At 42.2% G+C, this 26082-nt stretch overlaps 2 protein-coding genes across 3 annotated transcripts; both read right to left on the bottom strand.

Moving 5' to 3' along the window:
• Window positions 1-388: 388 nt before the first annotated feature.
• Window positions 389-6235, bottom strand: acp6 (acid phosphatase 6, lysophosphatidic). Of its 2 annotated transcripts, none has more exons than XM_079169885.1 (11): window positions 6051-6235; window positions 4382-4592; window positions 4157-4285; window positions 3325-3455; window positions 3090-3169; window positions 2911-2998; window positions 2612-2744; window positions 1822-1922; window positions 1642-1737; window positions 1371-1536; window positions 389-1283 (listed from the first exon to the last, which is right to left on the bottom strand). In XM_079169885.1, exons 2-11 carry the CDS (start codon window positions 4583-4585, stop codon window positions 1149-1151), a joined length of 1263 nt encoding a protein of 420 aa, XP_079026011.1. In that variant the 5' UTR covers window positions 4586-4592; window positions 6051-6235; the 3' UTR covers window positions 389-1148. The 2 variants fall into 2 exon arrangements, with proteins under 2 accessions (XP_079026011.1, XP_079026012.1); XM_079169886.1 differs by having other exon boundaries at window positions 6143-6235.
• Window positions 6236-8112: 1877 nt separating this feature from the next.
• Window positions 8113-10306, bottom strand: LOC306703808 (gap junction alpha-5 protein-like; the record flags this gene model as incomplete). The annotated part of the gene is made up of 1 exon (XM_079169888.1): window positions 8113-10306. One exon carries the CDS (start codon window positions 10304-10306, stop codon window positions 9167-9169), a length of 1140 nt encoding a protein of 379 aa, XP_079026014.1. The 3' UTR covers window positions 8113-9166.
• Between the last annotated feature and the right edge of the window lie 15776 nt (window positions 10307-26082).

Here is a 26082-nt window from a genome sequence, read left to right as displayed (position 1 = left end):
TGTGTGTGCGCGTGTGTGCATGTACAGGTCCACATGGCTCGACTATTCACATCTCGTCAGTCATGTGGATCAGGTGGTGTCTTTCATTCTACACGTTAAACCAGTTTACCAAAAACTGAGCTAGAACAAAGAGAGCAAGTCATACAGAAAAGCAGCCGTTGCCAAGTCGACATTTTATCATGAGGTATTTAGCAAGCGCTACTTTCGGAGGACACCACACTTCCAAAATAGGTGTAAGCGTGTTGAACTCAACTGAACTAGTTGCGCTTTAGTAACCCATGTCTTAAAGTTTTACTTGGCTGGTAGGAATAGTACACGCGACGAGAACCCCCCCCCCCCCAAAAAAAGAGACTTAATATCGATTTGAAATCTTTATGAGTCACCAATGCAAACCTTTGTATTTTAAACAGCAGCTCACGGGACAATCCCGCTGATGAGGTACAATGCGTGTTATTGTAACACAGCTCTATATATTCATGTATTCATTATACTGTGGTCTGATGGTGACAACAAATCCCCACAAGAAGGCAACCTAAAGTTGAATCCCCGAACATTAGATCCAGTGCATGGACTAATCAGTGTCTCTTGAGCAATAAAATGATTGAATGTGAAAGACTTGATTGTGAACACAACCAAATTGGCAGAACAATTGCATCAGCAGTCAGATTACGGCATTGGTGCCACATTATCCTAAAACAAGTATCACCACAAATGAAAGTATGTATTTTTCATCTACTTTTAAAACAGGCCAGACATTGTTGGTTTTGGTGTTTTGTTGACCATAAGAAAAACATGGAGCCTTCATCATCGAGCCAAAACGGGTTAATTGCATACAGACACATACGCACTAAGCATCTGATATCACGTAAACACTGTTTGGCTAAACTATTCTGCACATACTTGTCAATACGCCATAACCATTAAATCCATCTACCTAAATGTTACATGAAGATGAGGAACTATGAAATGAGAGTCTGTGTAAACTGATGCTGTAATCCAGGACTTGCACACTCAAGAAAGCTTTCCCTGGTGACGGTGGCTGGATGGCGTGAGAGGAGGAGGATGTAGAAGAAACAGAAACATGATGTGTGGTGACTGCCGGGGTGTAACGTCATGGATAGCACTGCGGTGAGACGTGAGTTAACGGTTCAGGGTTCGGTCAGGCCCTCTCCGCTGGTACAAAGTGAGTGGTAGGCTTCAAAGCTCAGGGAGTATGCTGAGAGGACCTGCTTGAACTCCTCCAGGGGGCAGTAGACTCCACTACAACCCGGTATGAGTTGATCCTAGAAAGAGATAACCAACTCAAAGTAAAACACAAAAAGAAATATGCAAACGCGTACCGAATGAACAGACACATTGTCATCCGCTACCTGGCCTATGTAGGACACTTTAACGAAGGGCTTCTTGGTCTCCTGGTGTTGGTGCAGCTCCATAGTGATATCGGCGGCAAACGGTGGCCATCTCATGTCAAAAATCCCCAGAGCCATCAAACAGGGGATCAAAGTGGTATCATGTGCGGAGTACAAAAATAGCTTCCTGATGGAGACAGAATATTAACAGTGGACAGTTTAAAAAGACCAGACACAATGAAGTTTGTGCAAAAATAATAATAATGGGTAAGTCCATCCAGAGGGGTCCCACCTGTCTGGCTCTGATAAGGTGCCCTCAAGTTTCTTCTCAATGTTGGTTAAGAATGAGTGCAGCAGGGCTCCCACACACAGCTGCAAGATCTCCGTGCTAAAAACACAGCAGACGAATTAAACCCATAACAAATGGTTTACATACAAATAAAAAAAAGCCCCTCCTCCTGTTTGATCCAACCTGCTGTTGTATCCATACACGTGGCAGATCATCTCCACAGCTCTCTGCTCCACGGTGTTCCTCCAGTTGTCCAGCGCTGATGGGCAGGCCAGGCCGTGCGCCTGTTAATGTGCAGACACGCGACACAGTCAGTGTCACTGAGCCACACAAGCCTCAAAAGTAAAACCAACACGGCTGAAGATTTGCTCACCGTCTTTGGTCATGAGATATGTTTGACAGGTTTGCCCTTCATTATAGTTATTTTCCAAAATGGTGTCTATTGTGGGCAACTTACAGTATCGAAGGTTTCAGTAATTGCTTCAATGTGTTTGTTAGTTTGTATGAGTTGTAACAGGTGGATCCAAACACAATCAGAGAGAATTTTAGGGTGGGGCTTCAGTATTTGTTTGGGGGAAGCAATCAGCACATTTATGAATTTTTGTTTCAGAACTTGTAGGGGCCCCATTATTGACATTTACAGTAAAAGACGGTTATTTGGACATAAAATGCCCCTCTGTAGTCTGATAATGACAACAGATATATTCCAATCCAGTAATGAATTACTTTCACTCACTGAATTATAACTTATTTTAAGATATCTTGAATTACAAGTAAATTCCCTCAATGTTTAAACTTGCTCGAATGTCTAGAAACTTGATGAACTCTGTCGTGGAGTTTTTTTTATTTTGCATAACTAGCAGCTTTGCCAGGTGGCCGCCTCCAGCCAGGTCCTCACAATAATCCTACGTGTTCTGATAGCTTGTGGTGAGACCTAATAAAAGTCACAGGAATCATGATGCGGCGGTGTCACCTCTCTGGCAACCATGTCGTCCCTAATGAGGATGAAGTCGACGTGCTGGTGAGCGGCGATGCCCAGCGCGCTGTGGATGCTCTGCAGGTCTGCTGCAATGTCTGGCAGAGTGGACGACTCTGCCCAGAGGTGGCTGCACAGAACACACACAGTGTCAGCCACGAAACACAGACGCACGGTGACAACCTGTCAGAGGCATCGCAACTCTGGATTCCAGTTTTTATTATTTTGGGGGGGGGGGGGGGGTAGCGAGTGCAAAGGAGGCTGTGAGGCCTGCTATGAAAATGTACTTTACATACCTGCCAAGCATTTTGAGCAGCTTGCATCCACGGAAGTTAGGATACAGGATTTCAGATGCTGACTCCGTTGTTAATATGGGGACAATTTCTTTACATAGAACAGAAGATTACGAAAAAACAGATTCGATGAGATCCAGAAAGGAACAACAACATAGTGCACATGTGGCTTTCTAAACTACCTGTTTGTTTTTGCAGGAAGAGCCCGGCTACAAGGCACTTGGCAGATTCAATGGTCCTCAAGATGTTTGTGGAGCGCACACTAAAAATGGAGAAAAAACAGGTCATGGAAGGCAGCCAACTTCAAAAAAGTAAAGCATTTAGGCTGATAGCCTTTGTACTGTGCTTATAAGCACAATGTATCAAAACTGTCGTGTGCAGAAACAGGGCAAGTGGCTCTTGCTATGCTACACTTACTAGACCTCAGCTGGGCTAAAGGTGGCGCTGAGGAAATGGGTCTCCTCAACGTATCTCCTCCGTAGCTTCTCGCCCAGCTCATACAGCTGCTGCATGCCCAATGTGGTCAGCTGACCGGGGAACGTGCCACCCTGCCAATGGCGACAAAACAGGATCCGGTTATACTCACACATGTGGCCTAACAAACAAACAAACAAACACACACACACACACACACACACACACACACACCTGCGATGGCGTGCAGGAATCCAGAGTGAATGTGGTACGAGGATGGCGGGAGTCCATATTGTGGGGATTTGGTTTTCTAAGCTAAATCCAGCACAGTAAACCTCTTTAGCGAAGCAGCTAACTCAGCGCAGAAAACTCTCATCTCTACGGACAGAGGCTGGCAAACACATCTCACTGGGAAGCTCTACACGCAGTTCAGCAGCGTTACAGAGAGCTGTTGAATGAATGAAGCCGCTTTCACGTCATCTGTAAGGCTTTGTAATGAGTCCTAGAGGCCACTAGAGGGGGGAAGCTTTCTGAATCCACAAGGCGCTTCACATCTATGAAGCAAAAGAACACCTAAATATGCAGAGATCAACTAACCTTAAACACCAGGCCTTTACCACAGCATGTATAAACTTGTCAAAGCAGGAAAAGCCCAGTAAAAGGTTCAACTATGCCAGTTTGCTCAATGTCAGAGCCACTGTTCCAGTTACCACGTTTAAATGTCTGCTCCACCTCTAAAGCATCCTCACACAAAGGAACGAGTTGCTGCACCTGAATTTGTTCCTTCCGCTCTGTTCATATAAGACCACATTCGATCACCACAAAGCACACCTACGTTCAGGACGTTTTGCCGATAGCCGTCTTCTATAGCAGCCGGAGGTCTCGGGCCCCCATGAAGATCTGTCACTTCATAGTTGATGTGGGTGTGTGCCGGAGGCTCCAAGAGTTTCGGCACCCACTGGACCTGGAACCAACAAATAATTGTTATACAGAGATCATTTTTTAAAAATGTACACGGAACACTTAACGAGTCGGGGGAAACACAGAAAAAGAGTTCTACCTCCGTAACGCCGGGTATTGACTTTAGCGGCGTTCGAGCACCATGTCGGAACAGCACTTGGACCAATTTGAGTTGGTAGGGAGAACTAGGATCAGCGGAGGTGCAACTGGAAGCCACCTCAGCTTGCTTCTGTGACCACAGCATTGAACCGAAAGCCACCGACACGGAACCAAAAACACCTGCTTTGGTCCAAAGATTCCTCATGGCCGAGCTGTGAAACAAACAGACGTATTGTATCAGCGTCTGAATTAACTACACACGCATCACGGTTAATATTCAGAGGAAGATTAAGAAGGACTTCTATAATGACACAACGAACATCCAGCGTTAGGAACAATCGGTTACATTCCTTGCTGAGAAAACTCTTGACCGTGTCCTCAGATTTGTAGAACTAGTTTCTTTCCCTAAGCTCACTTTATCTGGGTGAACCAAAGTTGATTTGTCCTCCTTCCACAGTGTCGCTTTCTTACCTACAGTATGCTTATTCCAAATACCAGCTAGAGCAGTTTATCATATATATACTCCTACTATATACGCTGCATTAAAAAAGGTTTACACTTGTTTTTCACCATGTTTTAAGTATTACAATGTTGTATAAATCAAGATATTAATGACATCTGAACAAACCCCTCTGTAAAAACCTTCAGAATATAGACAAGAATGAAAGAGTAAAGTTTGCTGTATGTCAGTGCTTCTGACGAGGAGATTTCTGCCTTAAAGTATTAAAAACATTTTTTTTCAAGAAAACAGCGTTTAAAGATATCTATTGTACATTTTGCAATACACTACAAGTGAATAGGGTAAATAATTCACATCAGCGTAAAACCTCCCCAGTTAAATACTTACATACACACAGAAGGCACTTAATGGTATATATAATAATAATAAGTAGTACTAACTTTGTTGTATACCAATACACTCTGTTTAACATGTAAATACCATCAAATACAAATCCTACAGTCATATCCACCTACCTCATGTATTTAGCAACTTGTTGCATTAACCATTCCGTGTTTACATTATCATACAAGTCCACACTATTGTCTTACTGTCTATAAAAGTTATGTTATCGTGTGTGTGTGCGTGTGTGTCTGTATATATATATATATATATATATATATATATATATATATATATATAACACGGACACACACATTGGGTACTAACAGCGGATGTTATGTAACTCCCTTACAAAAGCAGGAAGTTAAGTTGTACAACTACATACATAACTACAATAATTGCATAGAATAGCAGCATATATACAGTTTGTTTGGAAATGCTCATCACATTTTCTCAAATTCTGTTTAATTATTAAAAACAGCGTTATGGATGGACGAACATGTGACATGTAACATCCCCTCAAGTCCAATGATGCCGTGGATGAAACGATGAGCTCTAACGCTTCTATTTATACTCACACGTTAACTAGATCAAGACTATTCACACCGTCTCTTGCTGCCCATCAAACATTGCTTAACTCGTTTCAATACAACCCCGTTGCTGCTTGAAGCACGTGAATAAAACACGTTTCCACCGCACGGCTAGCTACTTTCACCACAGTGGGACAACATGAGGTCTGACCTCTCCACAGTCTCTCCAGCTAACTGCACCATGACAACGAAGCTCACTCTTGTGAGTTAGCCAACTAAGCTAACAGCTAGCTACTTACTTTGTGAAACGAAGATCTTTCGCTCCTCTCGATAGTAAAATAAAACCCTCGGTAAATAACAGATTATCTTGACATTAAGCAACTCTTCTCACCGCTTCAAGTCAATGACATGTCGGGAACTGCAGGGAGGCAAATGCCGCTGCACGTTGAAAGTGAAGGTGATAGCTATGTGGACGTAACTACATTTCCCGGTATCCACAATGGGATCTTTCTTCTTCTTCTTCTTCTTCTTCTTCTACAAAAAAGTAGAAAAGGTGCATCAAAGCGCGCTAACGCCATCTACAGGTGTGTCTGCACCCCATTTGATTGCGCGTGAAAGTTTCTAATCCCAAACAAAGACAAAAGAATATTTTCATTATTAAGATAAGAACCAGGAATTATATAAAACTGTTCATTTACAATTTTATTTGACTTAATCATTCTAGGCTTTTAAATGATTCGTCATTTAATTTTGTTTGGTACAGTAATAATAACACATGTGTACATCGAATGTGAAAGCTGCTTCGGGAGTAATGTCTTTTGAACTTTATCATTTAAAATTTTATCCTCCCTTGTGTTTTTTTTATTTATACTTTTACTCCACTACATTCAACAATGAAATATTGTAGTTTTTACTCCACACCATGATTTTGACAGCCACAGTTACTATGTTACAGATTAAAATTTCCAATTCATATTATACGTATAAGATACATGTTACCCATACGTTTACGTTTACATACCCAGTTACCCAGTATATGAAATAGTAAGAAATAGCTGCTACAGGTCAATGCATCATGGTTCAACCATATCTGTAATAGGTCTAATATAAAACTCAGAGACAAGATTTCACCGCTTATACTCGAGTGAAATTTACTTTTCATGAAGTAATGATCACTTCTTCCACTCCTGAATCTTCCATCTTAAATGCAGATTCTTCTAATTTAAAAGCCCTGTGGCAAATATTTTCACCTAACATTTATCCCCGGAGAAGGGACATTGAAATTATATATAGAAGTGACAGAAGGTGCGTTAGCACTGAATATTATTGTACTATTGCGTATTGTTGTAACGTTAGGCTTTTGGAAAACCAAACCTATGGGGGTGGTAAATGGACTGCAAGGTGCCTGTTTTCCCCTGTGTAATATACATTCGCATGCATACTCACAACAATTTGGGATCTCCTGCCCAAATACACGTTGACATGTAGACCACAGGGGCCAGGGATTTAACCACCAACCTTCCGACCAGTGGACGACCAGCCTAAATCCTGAGATAATGGTTGTACTGAATATATTTACCGCTATCAGATCATAAAAAGCATCGCCTCAGCTTTGCCCATGGGTGATTTAAAAGAGAGAAGATTTTATTGGACAGCAGTGTGAAGTCATCACTCTGGCTGCTGCTCTGAAATATAAGCTGTTTATAGCATGATCTTATTCAATGATAATAAGATCCGGGTAACTCTGCAGAGGTGAATCTGATCGGCAACAAACAAATAAAATGGCAGCATCTACTGTAGCTTTGCTTTCGACTCAGCTTGTGACAGACCAAGTTGGATATTAGGGCTCAGCTTCCTGGCAGTGATGGCGAGACAGTCTTTGTTTGTATAAATACTGCACATCCCCTGCAGTCTGTCCCCTGCAGGTCCTTTCTGGTGAGAACAGACTGGAAAATGCAAATGGTGAGAGGATACTGATCTAAAAATGCAGGAAACCCTTCATATATGTTTGCTGTTCAACATCATCTTGTTTATTTCCACTCATCATTTAGTTCATAGCATTTCTGCATCAACCAAAAGATTTTCTGAGCTCAGTGTTATTCAGTGTGCGTTTAATACATCAGTAACACACATCTGATGTTTCATAAAGATCGAAGAAGTACTTTAACATTGAACATTATTCACACACCTCGAGGACAACAGAGCAGAATGTACTGGTGAAGATGTATTTATTTGTGATGAGTTAGTGATGACATTTATTGCATAAAAGTCTGTGTGAAAGAACCAAAAAACAAACAAAAAAAAGATTTCTGTGGTTTTATAAGAATGTTTGCTGTGTAAGATAAACATAAACAACCTGTTCAATGATTCTGCAAGACACCGGAAATGAAATAACATACATTCAAAGATATCAACTGAAACATACATTGCATAGGGAGAAATTCACTATTTACAACAATGGCTCCAGGACAGAAACTGAAAGCACAAGTGCAATGCTGCCACCCAGTGGCCGAGTCTCCTCATAACAGCATCCAAGCAGGACCTCTTCTTCTTCTTTTCTCTTCAATCCCTCTTGATAAGGAACGTCCTAAAACGGGTTACATTCTGCACACAAGACTCCTGTCAAATATATAACTAATGAATACAGTTTTACTCACACCTCTTTTTTAGATTGTACAGTAACTATTCTTGAGATACAGTTGATGTTTGCCGACCTGTGTAGTGCAATCAGTTTAGGAAGTCAACACATGGCTTAATCTGAATGTACAGTGTTTGCAATGGCTTTTTGAAAAATCTGTATAAAAACACGTCATAGTAAAGAGATTTATTTTCACACTTGTTAAGGCACTTTACCTTGATTCACTGCATAAAAACTAATTTATATACCGGCAAACTTCACAGTTTATTGCATATTAAATCCCTGTTTCCTCTAAATCTCTCATCTCTCATCTTTTTTGCAGTGGCAGAACAAACCTATTGTAATTCATGGAATAGTTGAGATTTGAGCCGTATTTTGCTTTCTAAAGAAATGGTTTGTCATCTCACACCAAGCGTCACGTCATTTTCACTTACATGTCTTTTTAAAAAAAAATCTCACTTAGTTTTTGGCTTTAACTGTTTTACTAAAACATAAATGTGCAATAGTCAGGTATCACACCTGTTACCCTGTTCTCATTTAGAAAATATTTTTCTTTTGCAGTTAGTTTTTTCGAGCTCTGGGGCAGATTGGTTCACAAACTCTATCTGCTGACAGAGCTCACACATGTCAAGTTCACACAGTCCACTTACAGATCTCAGTGTCTCTTTCTAAAGGATGCATAATTAGCCTTACGCTTTGACCCCTTCACTCAGTAATAAAACTCCTCTTTGGGTCTTTCTAAACTCATCTTTCTGTCCCTTCTCCTTGGTTGTGAGTCTATACTGCCAGGTCATCCGGACGAGCCCGGCTGCTGGTACCACTGGTCTTGCTCAGGCGGCGTTTGTCCTTACTGTAGCTGGAGTGCAGCAGCGGCGATGGGGAGCAGCTGTTGGGCAGCTCTGTGGGCACTTGGTCGTATCTCATCCTCGTGAAGTCATCCTCCAGGTTGTCGCAGCTGTGATGGCGCTCTGTGGCCAAGTTGACTGAGTTCTGCTGCAGCGCCATCCTGTTGTTGAAGGGATGAGAGGCCATAGAGGCCATGGGGTTCATGGAGCTCGGAGCTGCCAGGCACTGGCTGAAGTCGGGAGGCGGGGTGCAGGAGGCCGAGGGCCGAGGTGGGCTGTTGGGCTCCAAGGCCGCGGACACCGTCACGGTTCTGTGGTTGCCCTTCTGCATCCTCCTGTCGTGTAAACACCTCCTGGCGCTCTTCCAGCTAAGGTGGTAGAGCTCCAGCACAGAGAGCAGCAGAGACACACTGGCCACCACCAGCATGAAGATGATGAAGACGTTCTTCTCTGTGGGCCGGGACATGTAGCAGTTGACGGGGTTGGGGCAGGGCCAAGCCTTGCACAGGTACATTGCCCTGAGGAACACCCCATAGATCATGTACTGCACCACGATAAATGTCACCTCCATCACTGTGCGGATCAGGATGCTCAGGATGTATGTCTGCAGCAGCGCTCCTCTCAGGCGAAAACGGCCAGTCCCGTCAGATGCCAATATTCTTGCGCTCACCTTCTGCTGAAGGTATTCCTTCTCCCCCTCCAGGTCTCCTCCGCCCTCCCCTCTCTCCTCCCTCTGGTCCTGCTCCATCCTCCGCAGCTTCTCCTCCCTGCGCACAATGTGCATGGCGTGGCCCATGTAGATGAGGGACGGTGTGGAGACAAAAACAATCTGCAACACCCAGTAGCGGATGTGAGCGATGGGGAAGGCGTTGTCATAGCACACGTTGGTGCAACCGGGCTGCTTAGTGTCGCACAGGAAATCGCTCTGCTCGTCACCCCAGGACGACTCGGCTGCCGTGCCCAGCACCAGGATGCGGAAGATGAAGAGGACGGTGAGCCAGACCTTCCCGACCGAGGTAGAGTGTTCCTGGACCTCCTCTAGGAAATTCCCCAGGAGACTCCAGTCCCCCATCACTGCTCACAGGCCGAACACGCACCTGAGACACAAAGACTGGAGCGGGAGGAGAGAAAGTGAGAGAAGAAGGTGCACTAGAGGTGAAAAGGTGAAGTCACTGAGGGGGAGAGTCGGAGGATGAGCTGAGCAGAGAGGAGGGTAAAAAAGGAGAAAGGAGAAATACAGACAATCAGTCATAGACAGATAGGTCCTCTATGTTGCTGCGGATGAAATGACTTTGAGTGTTTGTGGGGCATCATAAAAATAGCTTCTCTGCCTGCGAATTGCTTGAGTACTGGATACCGTGGCATGAGAACAACCATTTTCCCATGAGCCAGAGAGAGCGGGGGGCAGAGGAAGTTCGGGAGCCATTTAAAAGTAAATAATGAGGTTGTTTTAAGAAAAATGACTGAATAAATATATTATGTGTGGGTTTACATTCCCCATGTCCATTTCCAAATTATGTATGACAGAGAGACAGAGAGCGTAACAGGACACCACAGGGCAAGTCAAAGCTAGGAGACTTTGTCCTTTCAATGCCGTGACCCGGCCTGAGCTGCACGGTCTCTATCTTGCCTGTGGCCCATGACCAGCAGACTTCACTCACAACGACAGCAGCTTTAATGTCCCCTGTCCTCTCTGCGATACTGAAAACCTCCTACGCGCTACTTTCTGGATCTATCTGAGAGCGTCGATCAGATCTCTCCATCTTTCCAATGTGTGTGCGTGTGCGCTTTCACCTGCAGCGTTGGTGGGAGTTTGGGTAGGACCCAAATATGGCAGTGACAGGCTGGCGAGCCTCAGCCAAGAATGACCCTATAAGGCAGTAGACCAGACAGCTTTATGAGTGCAATAACTGACCCCCATCATTGAGGGGTTAAGAAAACCCATCAAACTCCATTGAGGAGGGACCTCTGACATCTAAATGCACTATGTGCCTTTGCCTGCTGTCAACTCTTACTTTAGCAATTAGAGATCAAAGCCAGATTCATTATAACATACTGTTACGACGGCTGAAGGTAACAGTTTGACGGGTTTTTCCGACACGTCACACATCTGAAGTTACTGCCCTACTTGGCAAGATTACAGAAAACATACTAAACATTCCTCAAAAGCGGTGTTAAAACAAACTGTTATTTTAAAGATGTGCCATGTTGGATATACAGCGTAATCGCTACAATCACAAAAGCCAAACACAGATTTAAATATTCTCTCTTACCACCTCTCAACTCCCTCCAAGTGGTATCCATAAGCAGTTGCTTCCATAAGCAGTTCCTCCCATTGTATAGTCCACTGTGCGGGGCTTTGACTTGCCTCACTGACACCGACAGTAGTTATGTGTGAGAGATAGATGATCTAAATGACCCTCAGTCTGTCTCTCCCCCTCCCTCCGTGTCTCTATGAAGTATATATATGGCAATAAGATGGAAAATCAGAGCATTGTGCTCTTGTTCTGTGTGAAGCATGGAGAGGCGGGAAACAAAACACCCCCATCAGAATGTGGGAGAGGAAATGTTCAATCTCTATCCATTGACAAGGCTGATAGGCCAATACATAGCATGGGAAAGTTTATCGTCTGACACTTGTTTCCCAGCATGCACCTAAAGGTCTGACTGGTCACAGTTGGAGGCCAGTGAGATTGTGAGTAAGTGAAGCGGGCCCTGTCCCACTCAGGGAACTGGCTTAAAGCCCTCCTCGGATGAAGCTGATGATCTTTGCTGGAAGTAAATCACAAACAGGCAGAGAGCTGGAGGAGGAAGGGAGTGAGAGTCCTGCCAGCACAATAGCAGGAGGTACAGCCATGTTCTTATCAGCTAACACTGACAACAGGCTTTCCTCACCCGTGCAGACCCTGTTAACAACAATACATCTCCCCCTGGACTAATTTCAAGTTCACCTTTGTGATAGTATCACATGGTTTTGAATCTGTATCATGATGACTATTCATTTAGCATCACGTACAACACTCTGTAATGAAAATCCAAGTGATCTAGGTGGGAGACAACAAACCTATACTACAATGTGTTTATTTGCCATCTATTCTGTGAGTGGTAAAATGTGAAAACTTGAATAGAGGTCCGGTTTTACTGATCTGTCACTGGTGTGCAATGATTTTCAGAACATTTAACAGCTATCTCACTATGTAAAAATGTATGGACCACTGAAGTTATACAATTCACCCCAAGTTGAACATGAACGTCTGTACCAATTGACATGGCCCATCCATCCAAGAGTCAAACATTTCTTTGAAAACCATGCAAACCTTATGGTGAAGCTGAATGAACATTAAAGGGAACACCAAAGTCAGCAGGATTCATCCTCTGGGAACCACGAATGCCGATACAAATTTCCATTGCAATTCATTCAACAGTAGTTCAGATATTTTAGCCATGGACCAAAGCTGTGGACTGAGCCATGCTGCAAAAAATAACCATATTTTAGAAGCTGATGCAACCAAATAACATCCGCTGCAAAATACATTTAGTTGAGAGGAAGTAAACCATTTCCCTCTCAAATTTAGAGAAGTAGAAATACAGTCACAAGTGATATAAAGTGAAAATAAGGAACCAGGACCTGAACACTGTATTTAAATAGTTACTCTCCACCATTGGTAATACTGTGGTTTGTCATCTGGAAACATACATAAAATAATACATACTGTATACACAAAAATATTATAATACTACATACGATATATGATAACATATTAGACAAAGTGGTGCTTAGGTCAACTGGGGAGAGGCTACATTCTCATAGTCTCTGTCTCCTTCCCTCGACTGCTTCTTCCTGTCGTCAGAGGAAGCAATCTCAAACATTATGATTTCCGAAGGACAAAAGTAACAAGGTATTAAAAGGAGTGGGAGGCAGAGAGGTTACAGCCGAGACGTTCCAGTCAATTTCTCTTCTCTAAAGAGCACCTTTTGCTGTTGGTTGTCTATCATACCTGTGGTCCTGTTGTTCCTCTGACAATAACCATGAATTTACTGGAACACATTGTGCCCTTTGCTGAGTGGTCTGGTTTGCCTGTAGACCATCATGGCTGTCATATTTCTTGATAATCGCTGTGGCAGAGTAATGGAAATTCTGGTTATAAGGTATTCAAAGCGGTGAACTGCGCAAATGGGGTATTATGCACCTGTGAGTTATTCTCCGTCTGACATTATATCTGAGTCTCCTTGTGCCTTTGTGTGTCCTGCAGAGAGGAAGAATGCTGTTGAGTTAAAAGATTTCCATGGAAACAAAGTGTTCGAGAGGTATTATGACAAACTGAGCATGAAAGTCGACTGTAGCCAAGAACTACAGTCATTTCACCACTTCAGTGTCATCTCAAAACGTAAACTGGACTAATGAAATGTGTATTTAAATTTCAAGTCAGAAGTGCATGCTGTTATTGAGCTAGTCTGGATAGCAGCCAGGCAGCTCAGAGAAGAGAGAAATAGCAGCTATTAAACTGCATCACTGACGAAATGACGGCTGCTGCTGTGACTCGCCGCGGAGCAACAGGAATAAATTATGTGTGTTTTCTCCCCCTTGCAACACAACAATAAATCCTCTGGTGTGTTGGAGCAGCCACAGTGTTGCCTTAGAGGGCAGTGACTGTGCTTCAAGAATCAGTCGGGATGTGTACCAGGCTGGAGAAACCCTCTGGACAGAATGGAGGTTTTATAGGATCATTAAGCCATGTTTTTATTGCTGTACGGTGGCACATGGAGCAATGATTTCAGATTTATGTCTCGCACAGAATCGTTGAGTGTTTTTTTTTTCTAATTCAGTCATAACATAAGAGTGCAGAGAGAGACACTTATTTCTCTGTTCGAGGTTGTCGTTTTTAACGCTCAGGATAGAAAAACTTATATTCAGACCGAAATAAAAAAAACTGCTGATGATTAAATTTCTCTTTTGGAATCGAGTTGATGAGTTTAAAAAACTGAACTCTGCCAACAGTAGCTGGTCCCCCTCAGCCTGCAGTGTATCCACAGGCCAGAAACAACAGGGGGCAGGGTTGATTCAAACAGTCCATCAGTGACCTTTCAGCACTGAGCCGTGTTTGACAGACTCTGCATCCTCATAGAGGACCAGGATACACTGCCTCCTCTGCGCTGTCCTCATAAACACACGGACAATTAGATGGCGGGGCATACGTTTTCTTGGCCAGCTTCCCTTTAATGGGGCATGTTTAGAATAACATCAGTGCAGGAAAGTATTGACACGGTGTTGTGCATTAAGCACAATAGTGTTATTATGAGTGTCCGAGAGGATTTGCTGGAGATGAAGTAAATGTTTTCAGCAAATCTCCCAAACAATCTCGAAACGCCGGCTTAAAAAACCCATTCCCTGACAAACTAATGAAATAGTTTTCAGTAGAAAGTGAAACTCATTTATTTCAGAGTAAAATGTCTACAGTATTTGACATATTCTAGAGGGACTAATTGGGCCACACAGGCTCACACTGGAGGGGCCTGAAGTTAGATACTAAAAAAAACGTGCAGAGACAAATTTGGTCGGCTGGCCTCGGGAGATTCTGGTGTAGGACGACTTTATAACTACACGACACCTATTGTTTGTTACAGATAAGAAAAGAATTGTATACTTGGACTTCATGGCTGTATTGTCTCTGCTGTGAGTGGATTACAATAACAACAAATGAATAGTCTTTAGAAATGTATTACCCGAGACATTCGTGTTGAGGTGTGTTTTTGTTAAACACCGCTAATGTCGCAATACGACCCCTCATGCCGGGAGTTTGATCTCTCTTAATGCTCTGGGAGGGTTTTTGTTTAGTTTCATTAATTATGATTTTACTGCATCTCTGCCGAACACCTCAGTGTTTATTTGACTGCACTAAAAAGACTAAAGAAGTCGTAGAATTTGCCAACTCAGTAGTAATGGCTGAGAAAAATGATACGTTACTGGTATATGATATTTAAAGCTCCCATTGCTATTTATCGAATACGGTCTACTATGAAAGCTTTAAAACTACCTTATTTCTATTGTCTCATTGAAATATTGTTCAGATCCGGGAACTACTTAACCTTAGATGTTCCATATGTACATATAAACCTCCTGTAGTTTCAGGTATTATGGACCTTTCAAATGGAATGAAATATAAACGTCCCTCAAGCGACATTTGTCAATTTCCCTTGGTGAGATGTTAGAACTTTACTATCTGAAGTTTTCTTTATCACTCTTGAAATAATTTTTTTGTTTTATTTCTCCATAATTGGTTATCTGACAAGTGTCTCTCTTGTATGCAGGTTGTGTGGTTGTCTGGCTATACAAATGTGTTTTTGTTCCAAATTCTCTCATGAAAAAGATACTCCCCAGTAAAATAAACTCTACATTTCAGCTCATATTAAATGAGCCCAAACAAAAAGCCCCTGCCAGGAGCTATGTAACCAAAATATCTTTGCCGGTCACTTTGCAGTGTTGTGACAGCTCAGCAACGTTTCGGTGGAACAGCGACGGCAGAGTAAGAGAAAACACATCAGACCTACCACACAACTGCTCTGGGCCAACGCATTTATTCAGAGGTTGCATCAGTCTCAGCTGACATCAACAAACCCGACATACAGGATGCCAAACATACCCAGGATTCAGTTGTTGTTATTTTTACTCTCAAGTTGATTGAAGCAGCTTCATGAGTTTATCTAGGATATAGTGGAGTGATTGATGGAAATATATATTTTTTTAATTAGACAAACGTGACACAGCTTTTAAACTTGTCCATAACAATGTGTATGGGGTGAATCCCAGTATATATTGCAGCAGCTGTTTAGCTGCAGGACTTCAGGGGTGGTGTGCGTATCTCTCCCATGTGTGCTGGGATTACGATCAAAGATGAGCATGTTTAAGTTTAGCGTGGCATGTTTTAGTATTGGCGTGGTGGAGGGGTGAGTTGGGGATAGTGGATCCGATGCGGGATGAGGGGGAGAATGCTTCCCATTCATGTGAGTCACCTGTTGCCACCGCTTTCGGGCCGGCACGGATCCAGGCTGCCATATATCAGTCTCACCAGCAGAAGCCGAGCGGGCCGATGTGCTGCCTGCTACCTTACATGGCTGCTTGGCTCTTCATCTGCCCACTACTGTACACAGACCCACAGCCCTGTTATGATGTATTGTTTAGCTGCATATGGCATTACACTGGAGCCCTCAGGCCAGACAGCTGCAAGGTGTTTCATGGAGGAAAATTCTGACTAACACTCTCCCGACTGAAACTCCTGGATAGCTGCTATTTCTGGGGGGGTGACAGATTAAGTGCATGGCTTGTTGTGATTTTTTTTAATTTAGATTTCTTTTATTTAGATCTTTATAATAGGTGATGTAAAATAATTATTAGCAATGGACACAATATCATTTGATAAGTGAGCCTGTAATCTTTTATCTTTTGTTGTGAGGCATCTTTTCTCAAATCTCGCCTGTTGTTTCGCTTCTTGTTTTTGATTCCTCTGTAATATAAAGTCTTTTTTATGACTGTGCGGCAAAGTGGGATTCACCCTGATGACACAGAGCTGGTTAATTTTCAGTGATGATGTGTGTGTGTAGTTTGAAACAAAAACCAAAAAAAAACAGACTGAATTTACTTTCTCTTTGATTTGTTGTGGAAACTCATTTGAGTTGCGGCACTTTATTGACTTTTTGTAATCTTGTCTAGATTCATTTGTCGAGTTCGTTGTATCCGTTTTCTGAAGGCTATATATGGAAAGTAATTAAACTAATTTACTCAACCAATGTACAGTTCTGAGGTACTTCCACTTTATTTGAGTTTTTTAAGTTTTTGCTACTTTTTACTTGTACTCCACAGCATATCAGTAGGAAATATTGTGCTTCTAACCATACTATATTTATTTAATAGCTATAGTTACTTGTTGCTTTTTAGGTTAAGATATAAGATAAAACCCATTGTTGCATTGGTAATAATAATCCAGTGATATAATTAATAAACAACATTGACCGAGGCCATATTACCTGCATACTATACTTTTACTTATTGCTGATAATATTCTTCCACTACTTCAACATTTTCATTGTAAGACTTTGACACTGTAATATTGATACTTTTGCTTTAGTAAAGATTGTAAATACTTCTTCCATCATTGGTTTATAAAATGTAAAACACACTTGTCAGTGTGTGGCTTTCACACCTTACGTGTTTATTTTCCTTCAGTTCTCTTTATCCATTTTCCAGCATTCATTTACATTTCGGCATACTGGTTAAAACATTTTTGCTCACAAATTTTGTAATGAACAACTTTTGCTCTTGAGACAATGTCTTCACAATGTTTAACACAACAAACAACTCCTCAAAGTGTTCAAAAAGTACGCACACATCGCTGGTGGAGGATGGAGAGAGAGAGAGAGAGAGAGAGAGAGAGAGAGAGAGACAGAGCGAGATGAAAGGGAGTAAGAGCGAGTAAGGCGACAGCTGTACCTGCCGTGGAGGTCAGGGACTCTAACAAACACCAGGCTTCCCATTCCATCTCTTTCTCGCAGATTTCATCGCTAAGTGTCCGCTGCTGTAGTTTTGTAGTAGGATGCTCACAGTGTTTATCTAAATGTCTGCATCCTTCTAATCTTTCACCTGAGTAAGAGTTGTAGCTCTGTGATAACTTGATGGCTTACCTGCTCCTCTGCTGCTGTCTGGAAGGCTGTTTTTCTGATCAAGTAGCGGCTCTCTATCCGTCCGCTGATGAGACAAGTCTTCCTTGAACTCAGTGGACAAATGGCAGGTGATGATGCAGAGATGAGCAGACGGCGATGTTGGGACAGCCTTCTTCTTCTTGTGAATATCAACAAGATCTGGCTCTCGTTGACGGCGTCTGAGCTGAGAGTCGACCCAACACCAAACTGTTAGTCCACTCAAGGGGCAAGAGAAGAAAGGCAGGGGCATCACAAGTGTTTCCCCCAACGGCCCTCCCTTCTGTCTCTCCTCCTCCATCTCCTCCTCCTCCCCCCCACCTTTTATTCTTACATCCCTGGTGCTCTATTTTTTTGCTGGGAAGCATTCTTCGGCAACGGGGAAAGGAAGTGGAATTGTTTTCTGGGATCAATAGCAATTCCGCCCAGAGTAAACTTCCAGAGTGCTCTTATTTACTGCGTGGTCCTTCAGGTTTACAGCTCTGTTGTCTGTGCTGTGTTCAGTTCAGTGCCAGGCGCGGCAAAATTCCTATAATGGAAGATTTGAATACAAATATAAAATATAAAAAACAATATTCATAAAATGTCAAATTAATGCAAAGACAAACTGATACAGAATGGGATACATCTCTTAAAAATGTGCTTTTAGCTTTATTTTGGAGACCCAAAAATCCCCCAATCTGGATTTCCACAGTCTAAAAATAAAGCAATAGAAACAGAAGAAACAGTCATAGAGTCAGGTGATCAGCCAGATCTGAAACCGTCTGCTGAAATGTGGGATGTGAACAAAGAGTCACAGACAAAACTCAAAGAGCTCATCCTTCTCCTCGTTCTGTCCTTCCCCCCCGTTTTCTTGTGTGCCGAATGGGGTGTGAGTTTTAACCCGGGACAATCTCTCAGCAACGCAGCCTGCCTGCAGATCCGTACTGCATTATATAAAGGGGATCTTTTAGGTTAGATTTATCCTTGCTGAAGGGCCAACGTGCAGTCAAATGGCTTTAATTATGTGGCGAGGGCACAGGATGGGCACTCACACATGGACAAACAATTCTAATGGACATTTACAAATGATGTAACTTTAAAGCCACATTGCATCGTTCTTTGATTTGACCATTGTTACATCTGTCTTCTGCTGATGGTGTGTCAAATTCACTCTCTGGACTTCCCTCCCATTGCTTCATTAAAGTTTTGACTTTAAAGGAATAGTCTTGCTAAGAGAGGAATGTTACCACTCGCATGCTTGTCTGGTGAATTTTGAAGAAGCTGGTTAGCTTAGCATAGCTAATGCGTTTGGAAACTAATCCAAACCACAATAATAAAACTAATAAAAACCACCAAATTTTAACCAAGTTGTTTTTGTATCTAAACCTAACCAAACCTTCAGTGTAGTGGTGTAAGATCAGGAAATGAATGATTTATCTCATTGTTTAAGTTGAAGGCTCGTTGGGCTTTTGAGAGGGAGTCAAGTGAGCTGTTTCTTCCTGTTTCCAGTCTCTGTGCTAAGCTAGGCTAATCGACTTCTGGAGGTAAACTGTATGTAATGAACATACATGAGAGTGGTGTCGTTTTTCACATGTAATTATCAGCAAAAAAGTGAATAAGTGCATTACCCAAAATGAATCCCAAACTATTCCTTTGATGATGAAGCTATTTCAGTGAAGTCAAATGTGCCCCACATGCTTGCTGTTTACTCAATTTGTCTTCCTCCTGCTGATGTAATGGCTCGCTCAGTGATCTGAATGGCTAAATTCTCCTCTCCAACAACTGGGCCTTTGACCACGGAACAGAGAACATGTTTTATCATGTACAAATATCAGGAGCAACCAAACCAAACTGGATCTCATGACCAGCCCTGCCAGATCTCTGGCCAGGAACTATGTCCCTGCTACATCTGTATCCCTCTGTTCTTGCTCTTAAAAGACTAAATGAAGCCTCTTTGTGAAGACTGTGTCAGAGTGATCCGTCTACATGAACTAATGCTCAAACACCCTTTTGCGTCTTGAAAAGGTTGCCAGGCGTCGGTAAGAATTGCCAGTGATTTCCGAGTTTCCTTAAACACAAGCCCGTGGCATGGAGCACCTAACATCCTCTCAGTCAGCGGCACCGTTTAATGGAGTGTTTGAAGGGATGGAAAAGCTGTTGCTAATTCCTAATTACTTAGCCATCCTCAGTTTAAAGTCCACGCTGACGTTTCCATTGTGCTGCTCATCAAACTGGATTTAGAAGTGGAACACCATTCACACAGAGGAACAGCATGAAGTGATTTGTAACAAAGAAGTGATGTTCCATGACTTCACTTAATCTCATCACTTACAGCTTCTCGGCGATGCCAGAATGAGGTCTGATTAATGTGTGTTTGTGTGTGCGTTACGGAGAACTCAAGAAAAAGGGACAACTGCACGTGTTTGTGTTTGCCCCTGTGTGATGTGTACTTGATGGAAAAAGCCCACACTGCCAGGATGCATTAGTGTAACCCACCCCACCCGCCCACCAGCCTGACCCCTGCCTGCTATTCTGCTCCTGATACAAACTCATTTCAGTCCAGGCCTGATGGACATGTGCTTCTGAACGGCCAACCCAACCTCATGTAAACCCTCCAACTCATCTCTGTAATCCACCGGTGGCTGCTAATATGACAGTCGTATGAAACTCCAGAGTGGGAAAGGTTGAGGAGAGAAACTATTATTTTATTTTAGCTGAGGTGAACACATATTCGCTCGTGGACGTCAACACAAACTAAGTCACTGACAGGCCTGACCCACAGCACGAGCATGTTGTCATAGCAGACTTCCTGTCAATCCGACACATTTACTGTACTTTGCGTTGACTGTTGACATGTGGTCATTATTCAAAAACGTCCTGTTTCTGTCTCTGTCTTCCCTCATATGTTCTTTTGAGTTGTATTAATATATACATATATCTTTTTTTACGTCTTCTTTTCTTTTATTGTTTTGCACAATTGTCTTCTTGTTAACATTTTCCTTATTAATATTTAATCTTTTGCATAAATGAAATGCTGATGCTCGCTTGTGTGGGAAAGAAGGAAAAACGTACATCAGAATACATAAGTGTTTTGCAGAAGCTTTAAATTCTGGTTTTCTTTTCGTTTTTAAACTTTACTTTCATTAAAATGAATTTAAGTGCTAATGCTCAAGCACCGAGGTTATCACTTTCTTATCAGGCATACTTTCTAAATCGAATGCCTCTATGCAGTAATAAGTCATCTAAAAGTTCATTTCCTTGGTGGATATCTTCCTACAGCACAGTTTCCTTGTCTCAGCCCTCTGAATCAATATCTCTAGAGGACAGGTTGACCACATTATTTACAACTTTTTAACATTTTAAACTGTTGACTAATAGATTTCTGGAACGTGAACAAAGTGTAGAGGTGTCTTCCTAAAACATTAGGAGGGATGAGGCTGGTGGTGTTCTATATTTCTCCATACTTTTCAACTTACCTACCACGTCTGTGAACTTGGCCCTGAATGAAATGGGTTCAGGGCCAAGGGAAGTATTTTCAGCTCTGCGTGTAGATACAGTGTGCCTGCACAGTGTGCCTCCATTGATATGTTTTAGAACAACAATGGAGTTCTATGACCCAGAGGAATAAGGCTTTGACTGCACCGGCAATAATTGTTAGTGCGATCAATTAAATGTCTTACACATGGATTTTTACTCATTCATCAATAATGCATGAATACATCATTTAACAATGAATAAGTCCATTTGTGACCATATAGAAACCCTTAATGAAGTATTCAAAAGGAGTAAGATATCTCAGGTCAGCACAGGACAAGTGACACAAACTGTACGAGTGTCTATTTGGTGTAAAAGAACATACACCACCATCAATCCCTTCTCTCTTCTAGTCAACATATTTACCATTCAAGCCAACTTATTAATAAAACCAGTGCTGCTCTGTTGACAAGCCGACCCAGAGAAGCGAGCACGTGTTCATGGGCAACAATTGCATATTGGTGCTGTTTGCTTATTATAAAGTGACAAAGCTTACAAAACAGGTGAGGGATCGTGTGTCATTCTTTGTGTATTTTAGACTTCTGTCCATCTGTTTCCAACACTGTCTACAGATTTAGACTGATGCTATTCTGACCAGCTCCTCTTTGACCCTGCCGCTGATGGAAAGGCGGTCCCAGACTGGAAGCATTGATGATGACGAGCTTATGAAGGCATATACGGGTCACACGTGCATTACTGTGCATGACCCACATAATGCCAGGTATCTATCTGGATATTCAACCTGACGATTTTCCTCCGATCTGCGGCTTTGGTCTGCGATCTCCAAAAACTGTAAACTCAGCATTAGAAAGGCTTTAGTAAAGTGCAACTCTGGAAAACATGAGTATGGTTGGCCTCCAGGTCACCACAGAAACTCAAACATGATTGCATGGCTAATCTAAAGTTTCAATATTCTGTATTATGTTATATATATATATTCTTATGCCCAGATTGCTATTTTTGTTATAGTGTTGAGCTTACTCTGCTTACTCCAAAGGCTCAGTAAAAGGCTGGTGATGAATGAATTCCATTGAGCTGCATCAGTTTCAAGGTCTTGGTATTATGCATGCTGACTCACTGTCACAGCTTATTGGGACACATCAGAGCCATTGTTGATTTTAGTTAGAACCTCCTGCACATTCCCTAGTGTGACAAGTCAAAATGTCTGCTGTGAAAAGAACCTGTTGGCCCCAAATATCCAGTATCGGTCGGGCTGTAGATAAAACCTATCGATGTTTTTATTCCAAACGTTTTTATAAGATTACTGTGTTTCTTTGTGCAGGGTCAGTAACCGACGGTTTAACAAACTGAGAGCAAACAAAACCTTGCATGTTCCTCCTCCGCCCTACTAAGAACAAGGTTATCAAGATATGGAGAGCGCCAGAGGAAACATGGACTCTTACTGCCATACTTCCCCCCCCCACCCCCCACCCATCACCACCGTGGAGTTACAGCATCCCAGTGTGCAGCGGCGGAGAAGGAGCGGCCTAAACAAATGCAGGAAGAGGGATATCTACAAGACCCTTCACCCAAGACAACCAACTAACTCAGACATGAAGACAGACGGGTCATGTGTGTGCGTGTGCGTGTGTGTGTGAACAGATTGACTTTGTCCAGCGTTTATGTTTTATGTGTGTACGATGATTGAAGGACAGACATGGGGTGTATGTGTGTTTATGTGCCCGCCATACATCCCTGAAAACAAACAAGTGAATGAAAGGACGGTATTGTTCATCGGGTCCAGCAGACGTGCAACATGCAGTCAGCGGCCAAGGGCAACGACAAAGCCATTCTGGCTTTCAATACAGCCTCTTCCTCCGCGCTGAACCTTTGACTGGAATTATTCTAAATCAAATAAATACAAGTCAAGGATTTACAGCCGATTTGAGAAATTAAATAAAATCATGAATGGTCGTTTTTGCATTTTTGGGGGGGGGGGAGCTTGGCATGTTCTCTGTCTTATACACTATACTATGGCAATGTTTTATGACTTCCTGTTGGTCCTGGTCATTGTTAAAGTGACTGCTTCATTTGAGGAAGCAACGTTAAATTATAAATCATTTCTCTCACCCACTGAACGTGTGTGAGAAACTCCTTTGGGTGTTCGCCAGTGGATGGTTGACCGTGTGTGCCGGCACTCCTATCCGTAGATAACATTGTGTTGGGCGGCTGGCTGACTTTGGGGACCTGGAGGCATGAAATCACCCTGTGTCGGGCCATGTGTTCCCCCGATAGTGACAAGGAGGGTGTTAACCTTCACTGAAATCTACCTCCAGACCTTCAGGCAGCTCTTCCTGTCCTGAGCGACATGCACACCCACAGTGCTCCCTCTTACACTGCATTTCTCAGGATATTTGATCACCCTTCATGCAGCTAAATAATAAATTAAAAAATCTTAATTCCTTTCATCCTCCTTTTATTTTATTTGTGTATTGTATTTATGTTTACAAGTCTGTTAACACCGGAATTCTTTCCAGGGCCAGTGTTCTGAGAATCAATGAGTAATGAAGCGCATCACATTAAAGCACCTTAAAACTTCAAATCGTAACTATTTGCATGTGTGAAGGGTCACTTATAGAGAGTCCGTTTACAGTGGGCCTCCATTGGACCGTATTTCACCCAAAAATATGTACAGTGGCTAACGGTGAGAGAAAAATATTTTTTTTATCCTATTTGAATGGTGCTGTGAACAACACTTACAAGAACAACGGGTCTTCCTCGTTTGTTCTAGATAGCCAAGGTAATGGCCATGTTTCTTGACTTGCACAATTATCTTTTGAACTGACAAACATTATATGTGTAATTCTTGGCAGAATTCAAACAGAATCTTTCGCAGTTGACAACAAGCAACTCTGCAGTTCCCCCCAGTGCTATCGAGCATGTTAGTCACTTTACTGCACCACAGACACATACAGACAACGCTAGTGACAAGCTGTTGAACACAGCGGAGCTTTTAGCAGCTACACAGACAGATATTTCCTTCACAAGTTGGTGGAGACAAAAGCAGAGATCCAACTGAATACTACTGTCTGCTGCATGTTTAAACAAGTAAACGACTTGCTAACAAGTACACCATATCAACTTACAAAGGTGAAAATATGTCAGAGTGTTTACAGCATGTTTCTATGGCTCCCAAGTTTACATAATAAATAAAGAACACATGAACTTCCATGCAGTCAAACAACCTTCTATAACAACGAAGGTACTGCTAATACTTTTTTTTTAATCGTCTGTATCTGTATTTCTTGTGGCATTTCTTGAAGTTTAACTTTTTATGTAATAAAAAAATAGAAATAGGCCTTTTTTGGCAGTGATAAATGGACTGAAGCAACTCTTAGTAATTAGGTGAAATTACACACGTACTAAAGAAAAGTATTTCCATGTTTGGTAGCATTTCTCATACAGCTTAATTGCTAACACTGAGCACGTCTCTCTCTAGCCTCATCTAACCGGACCATAATTGACCATCAGGTAACAATAAAATCAAGGTATGAGGTGCTAAAAAACAAACTATCCCCACAACAGTTCTAAATCGCTTACTTCCTTACTTTCTACGCACACAACCAGTACGTTTTTCTTTGATGAGGTCATCTCACACAAGGGATTTCATCAGCCTTATGTGTGTCAAGACACCATGGGAAAGTTAAATGCTCATATACACATCAGTGTATTTCAATGATGTATCACCCCTTAGGTTATTAGGAGCATTCTTGGATCATCACCTTTTTATTTCTCATTAATCATACAGGGGGAAATCCACCACATTCATCATATCGTATCATATAGTCTGGTGGTTTTACCTTTGAGGAAAAGGCATGAGTCATGAAACTTCCAGGAAATCACTTGATATGTTGATTTGTCAAGCTGTGGGAAAGTGGGAACGACAAACAAAACATAGAAACAAACAACAATGTTGATTTACAGGAATCCGAGAGAGGTGGTCATTTAACTTCCTGCCTGTCTACAACCATCATCTCAATCCCTCACTAGTCATCCTGAACTTCACTCTCTCTCATCCAGCCTCTTGTATCCAGGCAGCACTTACATCCTCTCTCCATTAACGCCTCACGTCTGCCCTCCACCCAGCCCTCCTCCATTGTGTGCACATCGATTCTCCTCTCCCTCCCATGGCGTTACACAGAGAGGAAGCTGCCCTTCCACTTCCTTCTTCACTGGTGAGAACAATTCATGCCTTTTGTCTCACCCTGTCACTCTCTCTCTTAAACCCAGACTGCATGAAGCTGCCAGGATACTTGGTTTTCTGACGCAGGGTCTGGTCTTGTAAAAATGTAGTGCTGTGTGTGACATATCCGATACATCATAGGGCTCCAGAAGAGACAAAATAGTTCTGGGAAAGTGTACAAAAATTGTAAAATAAAGCGGCTTTCTTTAATGAGACCAGCATGTTCGTAGAGGTGTTGTTGCCCCTATTTTGTTCTATAAAGCTGTCTCGGCGCATACACAAACTAATGAATAAACTAATAACTTTAATCCACTATACTTATAAAGTTACAAAGGGAATTAAGTTCCTTTATAACATAAAAACACAGCAATTGAAATACCATGAAAACATGACAACACATGACAATATTTAAGACAAAAGCAGTTAGAAATGACTGGCTAAACATGTATAAAGAATTA

This window comes from Pholis gunnellus, assembly GCF_910591455.1.
Source record: "Pholis gunnellus genome assembly, chromosome: 12".
In the NCBI taxonomy this organism is placed as follows: Eukaryota; Metazoa; Chordata; class Actinopteri; order Perciformes; family Pholidae; genus Pholis; species Pholis gunnellus.
Note: the sequence above shows the minus strand (reverse complement) of the source record. Positions and strands in the feature narration are given on the sequence as shown.

Excerpts from the sequence above, each read along its gene's own strand:
- acp6 (XM_079169885.1), bottom strand. The coding sequence starts at position 4,585 with ATGAGGAATCTTTGGACCAAAGCAGGTGTTTTTGGTTCCGTGTCGGTG. Across the intron at positions 3,170-3,324 it reads TTTAGCCCAGCTGAGGTCTA|TGTGCGCTCCACAAACATCT; the intron begins GTAAGTGTAGCA and ends CTCCATTTTTAG. Across the intron at positions 2,745-2,910 it reads CTGCTCAAAATGCTTGGCAG|CCACCTCTGGGCAGAGTCGT; the intron begins GTATGTAAAGTA and ends TGTTCTGTGCAG.